General features: G+C 43.8%; 1 protein-coding gene across 4 annotated transcripts in view; it reads right to left on the bottom strand.

Annotated features, from left to right (window-relative positions):
* The window catches only part of RPRD1A (regulation of nuclear pre-mRNA domain containing 1A), a 51,449-nt gene extending 39,630 nt beyond the window's left edge, over positions 1-11,819 (bottom strand). For 2 of the 4 annotated variants that reach the window (XM_075921647.1, XM_075921646.1), the window contains exons 1-2: positions 11,590-11,818; positions 1,180-1,309 (exon numbers count right to left, since the gene is read on the bottom strand). In XM_075921647.1, coding sequence (XP_075777762.1) covers positions 1,180-1,309; positions 11,590-11,740 — 281 coding nt within the window. In that variant the 5' untranslated portion in view covers positions 11,741-11,818. Of the gene's footprint in view, positions 1-1,179; positions 1,310-11,589 lie in introns of all 4 variants that reach the window. The other 2 variants (XM_075921648.1, XM_075921649.1) reach the window with 1 other exon arrangement.
* Positions 11,820-12,813: the final 994 nt, after the last annotated feature.

Consider the following 12,813-nt stretch of genomic DNA (forward strand, 5'->3'; position numbering starts at 1 on the left):
TATAAACTCTTCAATAAAAATGGTTAAAGTACAACCCAGTAATCAAGAACGCGGCCTTGCATAATCTTATACCAAGGACCTGAACCACTTCACAGAAATAAGAATTGAAGCTTCCAACACCTCTAAGAAATAAAGATCCTCATCTTGAAGAAAGAGAAGGAGAATGCGTAGAACTCAGCACATCCTTCTATACCTGTGGGTATCTGCCTCTGTGGATGTGAATGCAGAGATCCACAACTTATTTTTGCAGATAAGATGTTAATACAGATTTTGTATCTAGAACCCAGAGAATGTACATATATCCACTTTATATCCATGGATCTCCGCACCCACAGACGTGAATGTAGAGATCTACAGCTCATTTTCGTAAATGTAGATGCATCTGTGGATACCAATTTTGTATCTGCACAGGCTCTAAAGATGTGACTTGTTCAAAGTAGGGAAGTTAACAGTTAACTGGCAAGGGCTGGAGCAGCCCCTCACCTGCTAGGGGCAGGGAGCTGCTCCAGCATCATGGGTCCCAGTTTAAAAATCAGCTCCTTGCACTGCTGCCTCTAAACTCAGGCACCCCCAGGGAAAGAAGCTGCTCTGGCATCCCGTGTGCTCTCCCTCCTCCCACTGCTGCCTCATAAGAGGCATCAGCGCAAGGGGAAGGGACACAGGTAGCTGAGCAGGGATCCGGCTCTTGGGAGAGCCAGCATTTAAGCTAGCTCCCCTCAAGCACTGGCTCACTCCGACATTGCTGTCTCCGTGGGAAGCAGCAGCAGCCAGGGGAAAAACAGCTCAATGGGAATCGGCACGCACGGGGAGCTCGCTTAAAAGCTGGCTCCCATCTCTGACCCCCTTGCTGACATTGATACAGAGGCACACCTGGGATCCCTGCTACCCCTCCCCCCCATGCCCTGGGTCCCAGCTGCTGGCTCCAGACCCCTTATACCTGCCAGGTCCCCTCATCCTAGCTTTGCTCCAAGCCCCAGCTCATGAGGACATCGGGTAGCATGGACAGGGGTTAGAGTTTTGCCTTTTAAAACCAGCTATTAAAAATATTCCAGCACCACTGGGCTTATGCTGAAGAAAACTGACAATTATGCAAGATCAGAGGAGCTTTTAAACTAAAAGGTGCAGTAAAAAAAAAAATTAAAAAATAGATTTCAGACCTAGGATAGTGTTTTACTGTACCTTGAAACGTGCTTAAAGGCCTCAACTATAACTGGTGCAAAGTCTTTTGTAAATTCTGGTCCTTTCCTTTTGCTGTTCTGAATGACATCATTGGCCAGATATAGGAATGTCAACTTCCTATTTGGTTTTGCTAATGAAAGAAAAAAGCAGATATATGCAACAATCCAAATAATTAGCAGCATAAAATGAATTTTGTAGGTTAACATTCAGTTAAGTTTCTTCCTACATCTTGTAGAGGATAAACACAAACTATCTAAAAATATAAAGTTCACTATTTCTATTAGCACCTCATGCTATTAATCTACTATATATTTGGGAGAGGTTGTCTGTTCAAGAACTCCTCCCAAACAACCAAATTTGGTATGCAGCTTCCTCTTATAATTTAAAGCACGGGTGGGAAACCTAAAGCCCAGAACCAGAATGTGAGGAGTATCTTTCTCTCTCTCAGTCAGGGACTACATCAGTGAGGATTTGGAGTTCTGGGGTTGTTTGGATTTTTTTGCTTCTCACTTGTGTGCAGCTCCCAACTGATTTTTCTATGGGTCAGTGGCCCTCAATCCAAAAACTGTTCCCCACCTCCTGATTTAAAACAAGGTAAAGGGTTTGGCTGTGCCAGGAAAATGGGATGTGGTTGGAATGGGGATTTCCCCTCTCCCTAAAACGGAAAGGGAAGGCTCTGCTATATAACCACCACATGGGGGAAGCAGGGAATAGGTGATGGAAAGCAGGGCAAGTTATACTGTATAATGACTGAAGGGGGGCAAGCAAAGATCCAGGGATCGGGACCAGGACAACTATAACCTCTATGGGCCAGCAGGGGACAAGGATGGAGAAAGCTACATATTTGAGAGGTTTGTCAGTCTGTCCATCCCCCCAACTGGGGATATGCATCCCTCCTCTAGCTGAGTTCACTGGAGCTGCAGTGGCCATAGGGGGCTGGAGTTGACCCCTCTCTCTGAGGCAGCCTGAGTACTGAACACCTCATCCAAAGCCTCACCCCAGAGCAATGATTTAAATTTAAAAAAAAAAAAAAGAGAGAGAGAGAGTTAAAGACCCAAGCAATACCAGGTAAATTTTCTAGTACTAAATCACAGCAACTTTCTATAACAAATTTGTCCACACAGATTTCAGCACTCAACACTGGGGCTACGTCTATACTGCTTTCTTCTGCCGAAAGATATGTAAATTCAGAGCTAATTTGCATATCTTCTGACCGTGTTATCAGAAGAGGTTTTGTCAAAAAAGAAAGTTTAGCTGCAGTTCTTAAAAAAAAAAACTTTTCCTAAAAAAATGAGATGTGCAGGGTTCTTTCGAAAAAAGGGTGATTCCCCCCCCCCAAAAGAACTGCATCTAAACTGCTTTATTTTTCAACAAAACCTCTTCCGATAACATGATAGGAAGATATGCAAATTAGCTACAAATTTGCATCTTTTCAGCAGAAGAAAGCAGTCTAGACGTAGCTTCAGAGACAGAAAGTCACAGTGGTTTTCTATCCCCCATAGTCATTTTAAGTACAGATATAGCAATAACTAATTTGAAGTTTGGATGTTCTTTACATTTTGTCAAGCCACAATTCGCTCTGACCACTTGCTTCCCCTCTCATTCTACCGTATTTCTCTGCTACGATAGCACACACACTGTCACTACCCACCACGCTCATCAACTCTTCACAACATAACACTTAGTCCCCTAAATTCTTTCTTTCCACACACTAAGCTTACATATTTTAATTTCAAATTTAAAAGCACAATATGTATTTAAAAAAACCCAAGACATTATCAACCACCAAAGCAAACTTAGTATGATCTTGTAGCTGTAATTTTAGGGTAACTTTTTCAACAATGCTGCAGGGCATGTCTATGCTGCAATGTAAGCCCAGGGTTAGTGGGTCTCCAATCAGCTGACCTATACACAAAACCCAGGATTTGAGTGTTTACCACGATTGTAACCTGACATTAAGATTTTGCTAACCCAGTCTTGAATCTGAGATTCTGACATCCACACTGCAGCACACTGACTAAGTGAAATCAATCACATACCAGACTTTCAAACACCCTCCTGAAATACCCCCAACACTGGCATACTATGAGAAAGCTTGACTGTCCACATTGTATATTAGAGGAAGTTTCAACAGCCCACCAATACATCCTGGCAAGCTGTCATGATCTGTGTACCCAACTACTGGAGCCAGAACCTGGAGGAAGCACCTTTAGAAGACCTTTTCTTGCTTGTATTTTCAGTCCTGTGTCAGGAAAAAGATTTTGAGAGCAGATCATGACTATTTAAGTTGCATCTTCTAATCCACGAAAGGCACCTGACTGAGCTTATGATGGAGGAGGAAGAGGTGGTGGTGGCAACAAAGTACCAAGCATGGCAGACTCCAATGACTGATGGAATCTCATGACACTCAATACAACCACTCATGCCCCATAAGCAGACTCCTGGTGCAGGGCCACAAGCATAGGCTAACTGGATCATGTTGTCATGCTGACTTCGGGCATCATCCCAACTGACCTGCTCATCATGCACCATGACTGGATCTGTGCTTGAAGCACCCAAATTCCTCATAAAAAAGTGTTTCTGGTCTCTGGTTTTCTGTTCAGTCTTGAGATGTTTAATCCATTCTCTGCACTAGTCATCAGCTTAGTATGTTTGCACAGTGTCACCTTCATTATTTTCTGGTATGTACCATCAATCTTGGTATTCTTACAAAAATCCAGTTTTCCTGATCACACACCAGAGACTTATCATTCATGAGAGCCTAAATACCATTGACTTTCACAGAGGGTTAGGTTCCTAATTACTTTTGAAAATAGTATTCCTTAGTTCCCAACATTCCCAGTCCACTTAGTTTCATTTTGCCTTCCCTCTCCATGTACTTTTCATTAATCTATGCACTATTTCTTTAAAAATTAGTTCTAGTGCCCATGATCACAGACAATCAAAAGCTTGTCTTAAATTACTGATTGATTCATGATTATCTCTAGCTCTCCAAACCTGAGCATATCAAGGATGCTGAGTGATCTACAACCATCATACCAGCCCATACATATATTTATTCACTGTTGCTGAAAAGAATTTTCCCAAGTTATGAAGCATCATCTACACTTGCTACTGACCCCTTTTGGAGCATCCCTTGAAATGAGAGCAAGGAAAACATGAACGCTGAGGAAAAACTATGGGGTAACCAAAAAAGCTGATTTGACATTACATGAGACTTTGCCCAGGTAAAGCTAACATTACATCATTACTAGAGTTCAGTTCAGAGGATGGCAATCACAAACAAGAAAAAGTTGTCAGTTTGGTACATTTTTTCCCCAAAACATGATACCTGGAGGCTGTCATGTGTTCTCTGGAAAGTCACCTAGGTATTGCCCTAACACAGCAAAGCCATCTCCCCAGGAGCCAGCTAAATGTAACCAATACCACTAACCAACAAGCATTAGTTTATCAGTTAAACAAACATCCCTCACACCGAGACATCTGGCGAATACAAAGGAAAGGATTGGATGTTAAGGCTGGATCTATACTGACATTCTGAAAATGTGCAATTTTACTTCTTGCACACTAATGTTCACGTACAATGCCATGGGCAATGGGTATAGAAGCGAGGGGAGGCAATGCCTTCCCAGTGCTCAACCTCTCCCCTCTTCCTTATTCTGACAGCTCCTACAACAGGTTGATGCAGCTTATTGACTAGGGAGGTACTCTTCCCTAGGTGAATGTGTTAACTTAAAAGTTAAAATCTTTCCAGCTTGCCAGTCCAATTAGTGTAATATTGAACATTGTGAAAGAGCCATTAAGTGGAACAGAAACCATTTAACAGGCATGTGCCAACCATATCTACAGAACCTTAGTTTGAAATTTACTTTAAGTATTTAATTAATGTGTAACTTAAAAAAAAAATCACAGTTCAAAATCCTTGCATAGATATTTAAATGCACAATCTTAAGTATTCAGCTTTAGCATTAAGTGCTTAGATGTTCAGACATAGGGTTTTTAAATAAATTCTGCGGTATATTTAAAATAAAAATCAGCTTAGAAATACTGACAAAAAAATGTAAAACAGAAGAGCTGCATCAACTATTCCGTAATACTTCATGCTATATTCAGCAGAACAATTGACTTGCCCTTACTACAAAGTTTTTGTAAATAAATCTCTGAAACTTCAGGGTATACCAAAAAAATGACTTTTTATTCCAAATGTAGTGTTTTTAATTAGTTACCTTCTGCATGTTCAGTGGTGGAAGCTCTTGCCGTGATCATACTCCCAGGTAAACTTGAACATGTACACAAAGCCTAAATATGGCATCCAGTGGAAAACATGCTCCATTTTCTTCAAAAAGAAATTTTAGAAGACTATATTTTCCAAATGCATTTGCTACATTTGGTTTGGCTGGAATAGGTGAGTAAAGAGAAAAAGAAGACAGTGGGGAGAGGGCAGGACCTGGACCAGGGGTGTATGCTTGGGCCACAAGCAGGGAAGGCAGGCTCCTCCCAACAACAGCTTCACCTACAACCCATGTGCAATGCCCTCTGGTTACCTAATTGCAGTTACTGGCACAGGTCCCAGAAGTAATGGATTTTAGAACACCTCAAAAGGCAATGGTGTACTGTGGAACAGTTGCCCCATCTGGATCCATCCAAACCATTTCAATTACATCCATATTATCACTAAATAAATGCTGAATGAAACAGTTCAGACTAAACTATTAGTAAGACATTGAAAGAAAGCCTAGAGTCCAAGAAGTGTATGGCAGGCAAACAATTTAATACCCATTGTTTGTTACATGTATGCTAGGAGAAACCATATGTTCTTAGCTGGTCTTATAAATTCCAGACAAAGCCTGAGAATGGAGTAACTGTTCTCTGGTTACGAGAATATGTTTGGTGATCTGGTCTGATTGTTTGTGATCCTCCACAAGACTTAGAAAAGGTAATGGGAATGCTTTTTTATTTTCAGGCTCTTCTGACTATTGGAGCATTTTTTCCATGGTCTGACCATGCCTGAAGAGTCAGCACTGCTGATGCAACAAACTGACCATCAAGGATATTACTGACACCCAGGTGTGACTTCCCAGGTTATTCTAGCCTGTGTACAGGCAGCTACACAGCAAGCCTCTACCCAAGTTACTATGTGCCATTGTGACTTCTGGGGATACAGCCCATGGTTCTTTGTGTACAGTAAACAGCACCACCATGTTCTGTCTCAGTGAACTACAGGAGATTATCCATCCTACTTGGTACACTGGAGGAAACTGAAACAAGATAATGTGGGACTACCGGCACCTTACAACAATTTAGTCCACATTCTCATGGCATAAAAGTACTTCTAGCCTGAGTGAAACCAGAATCCAAACCTTACTCCCTATGGTCTCTGCCATGCCAGCTGGCCCAGACTAAAAGCATCACTAAACAAAGATGAGAAATTTGTGAGCGCTGATGGGAAGGGGGTGGTGAGGTTGGCACAACATACAACTAAGAACTTAACTCTCCTCATTTAGACCACTCCTGCCTTGGTTTTAGCCCAAGTCTCTCTACCATACATACAAAACCTTTGTCAGTGTGGCTACGTCTAAACTATACCCCTCTGTCAGTAAATTAGACATATCAAAAGCACGGATTTAAATATCCAGCGCTTCATTTGCACAATGGCAATCACTGCTTTTTCTTGAAACGGGGCTTTTCGAAAAAACAGCAGTTTAGACGGGGCATTTTCGACAATGCCCCATTTTGAAAGATCATGTACTTCACAAAAAATGAGGAATACAGGATCTTTCAAAATAGAGCATTTGTCGAAAATGCCCTGTCTAAACTACTGGGGGTGGGGGGTTTTCTAAAAGCCCCGTTTAAAAAAAGAGTGGCAGCCGCCATTATTCAATGGAAGCGCAGGATATTTAAATGCTGGCTTCATTTGCACTTCCAATACATCTAATTTACATCCTTCTGCCAACAGAGGGGTGTACTTTAGATGTATCCTGTATTTGTTAGGCTCTCTTACCCAGCTGGAGGTAAAAGTTAGAACTCACACTTCACTGTAAGATAGATTCTAGCCTCTTTTCCTACCCTACCATGTGAAGACAGACTGTAGTCAAATAATAGTCCTCTAATGCCTTTGTAAGGGACATTTTTTTCCTGCTTTTGTACCTGCTCCCTTCCTCTGCACTGAAAGTCATCTATTAATTTATATACTCTTGGTCAGTTTATAAACACATTACGTCCAGCCTTCTGCATTTCTACACAGCTCACTTGAACAGTAAGTTCACTCAATACCATAATTTCTCTCTCTCTCTCACACACACACACACACACACACACACACACACACACACACAAATCGCATCTCCAAGAGTCTGGCAGAGGAGGGGATTACATGGAAGGCATGTCAGTGTACAGAGAATACAAAAATGCACCAGGATTAAAAAGATCACCATGGTGGAAGCTCTTGAACATGTATACAAAGCCTAAATGACAGAGTTATGATCATACGTCTAAAGTTATTCCTAGTAGAAGTTAGGTAAAAAAATTAAAATTAGTGAAACACGTTTAAACATACGTTACAGGAGCATTCAGCATGTGTGCGCCAAACATTTAAAGGAAGTTTCTAATGAGCATATGTATCTGATAAATATATTATAGGACACATTCCAGAAGTCTACAGTCAATAGATAGTATCAGTAATTTCATAATATGATGAATTCTAGGATACTTGCATTTAGTGTTTTCATTAGTTATAGTCAAGAAGCATTAGTAAAAAGTATGTTACATAAATCTGAGGGAAAGGTCCACAGCCGTATAGTTTATGAATCGTAATTCAAAATTACAACACACTCAGATGTTGTTTAAACTAAGGGACCATAAATTCATCAACAAATTCCATCGTCTTGCTGGTAGCAATAACCCAATTAAAAGAAAAGATATATTATACACCATAAGAATGGAGCAAATTTAGTATCCTAGTTTGAAATAATTCTAATAATTTACATCCTTCCAAATGCTACAAATATAATTGTATGAAAATCAACAATTGCATTTTAACAGTTTTCCCGTGAATTTATGTATACACACCTCTCCACACAAAAATGAAAGATAACAGCTAAAAACTAAAAGTGATATACCACTCTTCACAACTTTACAAAGTTATTTTAATCAAGTATTTCAATCCAACCCAGGTCGCCACAGTCTAGGCTGCTTCAGTCTCCACCCTCCCCTCCCTTCTGCGCTGCTGCTTCTGCTACATAGGTGTCAGGGGAACTGGCTTTTAAGATGGCTCTCCCTCCCCCCCCACCCTCTGATACAGAACCAGCAATGGGGGGTGGAGGAGGGGAACCCGAGTAGTCGCTTACATACCTAATCTGAATCGCTCCTGGGTGGCCACCCAAGCGCTCAGTTTACAGGGAACACTGACTGTAATCATGTTTACATAAATGAACAAGAGCACTGAGGTGAAATTTACATAACATACTCTGGACAAGGAATCTAAAGGAAAGAGAAATAGGAATATGCTAAGCATAAAACCCAAAATATTAAAGGATCAATACTTTAATAAGAAGTTTTAAGAGGACAAAAAAATTACTAATATAACTAATTTACTCCAAAGAAAGACAGGTTGAGAAGTTTGTCTTCCCATTCCAAAGTTTGTATTTTGTCACTCATTTTGCTAGTTTTAAAACAAACTGCAAGAGATCACTATCAGAACCAGAATCTCATGGGCTTAGGCTCCAGCAGACGTTAACATCTAATAAGTATCCAGCTTAGAAATGTTAAGGACTCGTTGACTATCTGATAAGCAAATGCTTATCAGAGAGTTGACAGGATAGTCAACTAGTCCTCCCTTGATGCCTCTATCACACAGAGGCAGCAAGGGGGAGAGAAGAGGGGAGTGATTCAAAGCAGCAGCGCTGCACAGAGCCCAGGTCAGCTGGGGAGTCCCCAGAAGAACCTGGACTTCGAGTGGTGTTGTCCCTTTGAAACGTCCCCTTTTAAACAGCACCCTATCAACTACTCAAATGGTTGATGCAAAAATGCATCGACTATTTGATTAGTCAATTACACAATACTTAACATCTGTAATCAAGCTATTTAATAATATATCAATGTCTAAATACTGTCTCAGTACCCCAATTTCAACATAGTCTCGAGACTCCATTACACAATTTTAAAAGTACAGGTGCCACCGACAAAAAGGAACAAGAGTCTGAGCTAATCTTTAATACTGAAGCCATTTAAGATGAAAACTAGGCAAACTGTTGTCAGGACCAGGAATGTCAAGGGGTAACTGGTTAACCAGTAAGCATTTGCCTTGAGGGCATGTATACTAAGGTAAGTGGTTAACCAGTGCCTGGGCAAGCAGACCCCTGCCCATGGCACAGGCTAACCAATTAACATTTTATATGGGATTTTACATCCTAAGTCAAGACACGCCATGATCATTCTACTCATTAGCTAAAAGAATCTAGAGAAATTAGTCTTGCATTGTACTGTGCTCCTAAGATTGCTCAGCTTTATCTCTGGTGATGGCAAGTCCATAGCTAAGGTCATCCACAAGAACAAGTTAGGACATAAAAGGTTGTATTGGCTAAAGACACTGGTTTGGGACTCAGGAGATACTGACTGGGGAACCTTTTTTGGGCCAGGAGACACTGACTCTCAGAAAAAGTCATTTGGGGGCTGCACACAGTGAGAACCAACAAAACCAAACCTCACTGACGTGGTCCCCAACTGAAATCGAGAAAGATGCTTCCCACATTCCCTTTGCACACCAGAGCCTAGAAAGACCCAGGCTAGTGGATTTATGTGCTCCAGCCCTGCGGGGAAGGGACAAGGGCGGAGGGGGGTAGAAAGAGTCACAAAGAGAAGGAGGGGCTGCAAATCAACTTAATTTTTCCCATCAATTTTGTTGGGCTGTTGCCTTACTACTTCTACACCAAGAGTGGCCAACCTAAACCTGAGAAGGAGCCAGAATTTACCAATGCACATTGCTGAAGAGCAACAGTTATATGTCACCAGCCCTGATCATCTCCCCATCACCACTCTCAGCACATCCCGCCCACTGGCAGACCCACCTAACAGTTCCTCCTTCTCCATCTGCCCACTGTTATCAGCTCTTTTTCACTGGGAGACACTGGAAGGGGGGAAGCATGGGTGAGACAGGTTCAGTGGAAAGGGTACAAAGTGGCAGGATCTTAGGAGAAAAAGGTGGAGGAGGACAGCATCTAGGGCAGAGCGAACACCTTCCGGCCAAGTAGAAATTTGGCACCTGTAGCTCCAGCCCTGGATTTGGTACCTATGTAAGGAGCTGCATATTAACTTCTGAAGAGCTGCATGTGACTCTGGAGCCACAGGTTGGCCACCCCTGTTCTACCCCATCTCCTTCCTAATGAAAAACTCACTCCTGGCCTAAACTCTTCTTCAAATGTCTAGATACCCACTATGTAGAGGTATCTATGGGAAGAGTAAACGCAAAAGTTGCCAGACAGAGCAAATTATAAGCAAAAGTTACTTCTGGTACTATGGCCAGCACCTGTCCTTGCAGCTGTAAGTCTACAATTTGCTTACTGGGAAAGACTACATGAAGGGTGAACATGTTAGCAAGGTGAGAAACCTCAAACTAAAAAAGTCAGTCTGAAATATAGTCAGTTTACAAAAAAAAAAAAAAAAAATCAAGCAAATAACACTTTCCTCTCACACTGAGTCCTCCTGCTCATCTCTGAAGTTACATAATCATTTCTCTAATGTATTACCCTAGAGCATCAGGGGGTAGCCAAGTTAATCTGTATAGGATAAACTTTGAAAACAACGAATAGTCCTGTAGTATTTTAAAGACTAACAAAATATGTAGATAATATCCTGAGCTTTTGTGGGCAGTTACTGCTGGGAAAGAGGCCCACACGAACAGCAATTCGCCTGCTACACTGCAAAACTGATTAGACACAAAACCAGATCAAACGTGGGCCGTCAACACCCAAAGGGAGAAACAAGTGTCTTGCCCCGTGGTGTCCAACACGCTAGCCACACGGGGCTATCTGGCCGGTTGAGCTCTCGCCGAACAGGGTGGACACACTGGTCTTCAGTGCCGCCAACAGGCAACGGCGGGTTATCTGTGAAGTTAACTGTCCCTACTCTCCCAGTCTCTCTGACGAGAGGCGCCGACGCAGCCGGGGGAGTCTCCCCGCTTCGCAAGGCGCAGACACCAACACTGGAGCAGCGGCCCCCCCCCCGCAGGGCGGCCCCTCCCACCGCGCGCGCTAAGACGCGCAGCGTGGCCGAGCTCGCAGCTCCCGCCCCAGGGGAAAAGCCTCGCGCCGCGGAGAAAGCCCCGAGCGGCAGCCCCGCCCCCAGCAGCAGAGCCAGGCCCAGGGGAGCGCCAGGGCCCGCGGGAGGCGGCGGAACCAGCCTGCCCGGCCTCACCTTTGCGCAGCTCCCGCTCCCAGACGGTGACAATGAGCCCCGAGTGCTTGCGGTGGTGGATGAGCCAGAGGCTCAGCGTCTGCACGCTCTGCTGGGAGTTACTCAGCTCCGAGAGCTTCCGCTCCAGCGCCGCCTCGGAGAAGGCCGACATGCCGCCCGACACAACCCGGCCCCACGCAACTAAAATGGCGGCGGCCCAAACCACGACTCCCTCGGGCCAGCCCCCTGATGTCACTTCCGGGGCGGGTCCTGGAGAAGGGCGGGGCCGAACGGTCCACATCCGGGTGATATATGAGCCCCGCCCCCTGCCGGAAGGGGCCTCGCGTGCCTTACTGCTGGCGTGTGGTGGGCGCTGCGTACGGGCCCCGCTGCCGAGGCGGCGTCTCCGCCTTGCAGAACCCCGGGGTCTTTCCGGGGCAGCGTTTGGTGCAAAGCAAGTGAAAGGCGCCAGCGGCCGTTTCGCTATCGCTGAACGTTTCGCTAGTTCCGTTGCAGGGACACGGTGCGTTGCACGCCTGTCCCTGCCTGCCTCCCTCCGCAGCCCTGCTCAGCCAACCCCCACAGGGGTTTTTTGTTTTAAGGAAAAAAACAGTGAAATTGCTCCAAAAGTCATGAGATACTTTGAAAATATATTAGAGGGGCTGACTTGGGGTTTTTTTCCCCGCGCTTCTGTTTTTTGATCTCCCCATATCAACCCCCCAGAATAGGTCTGTGACTATTCCTATTGCCCGTTCTCTCAAGTGTATTGACTTTAGTGAGTAAGACTCTCAGTACAGGATCCTTGTGGCGGCTGCCTGTTGGTCTGGAGTCTCCAGTTTCTTCCCATACCTTAACATTTCTAATTAAGACTGTGTATTTTTGCTAGTCTCATAGGGTACATCTACACTTGCTCCCTAGTTCGAGCTAGGGATGCAAATGTAGCTGGCTGAAATTGCTAATGAAGCAGGGATTTAAATATCCCTCGCTTCATTAGCATAATCTCGCCCGCGCATTATTCCGCTCAACAGCTGATCGAACCAGGAAGTGTGCTCGGGGATGCGTTAGTTCGAATCAAACCCCTGGGTTAGAACTAATGCATCCCGGAGTGCACTTTCTGGTTCGAATCAGCTGTTGAGCACAATAACGCATGGGTGAGAGTATGCTAATGAAGTGAGGGATATTTAAATACCTGCTTCATGAACAATTTTGGTGGGCTACATTTGCATCCCTAGCTCAAACTAGGGA

This window comes from Pelodiscus sinensis, chromosome 2 (genome assembly GCF_049634645.1).
Source record: "Pelodiscus sinensis isolate JC-2024 chromosome 2, ASM4963464v1, whole genome shotgun sequence".
Taxonomy (NCBI): Eukaryota; Metazoa; Chordata; order Testudines; family Trionychidae; genus Pelodiscus; species Pelodiscus sinensis.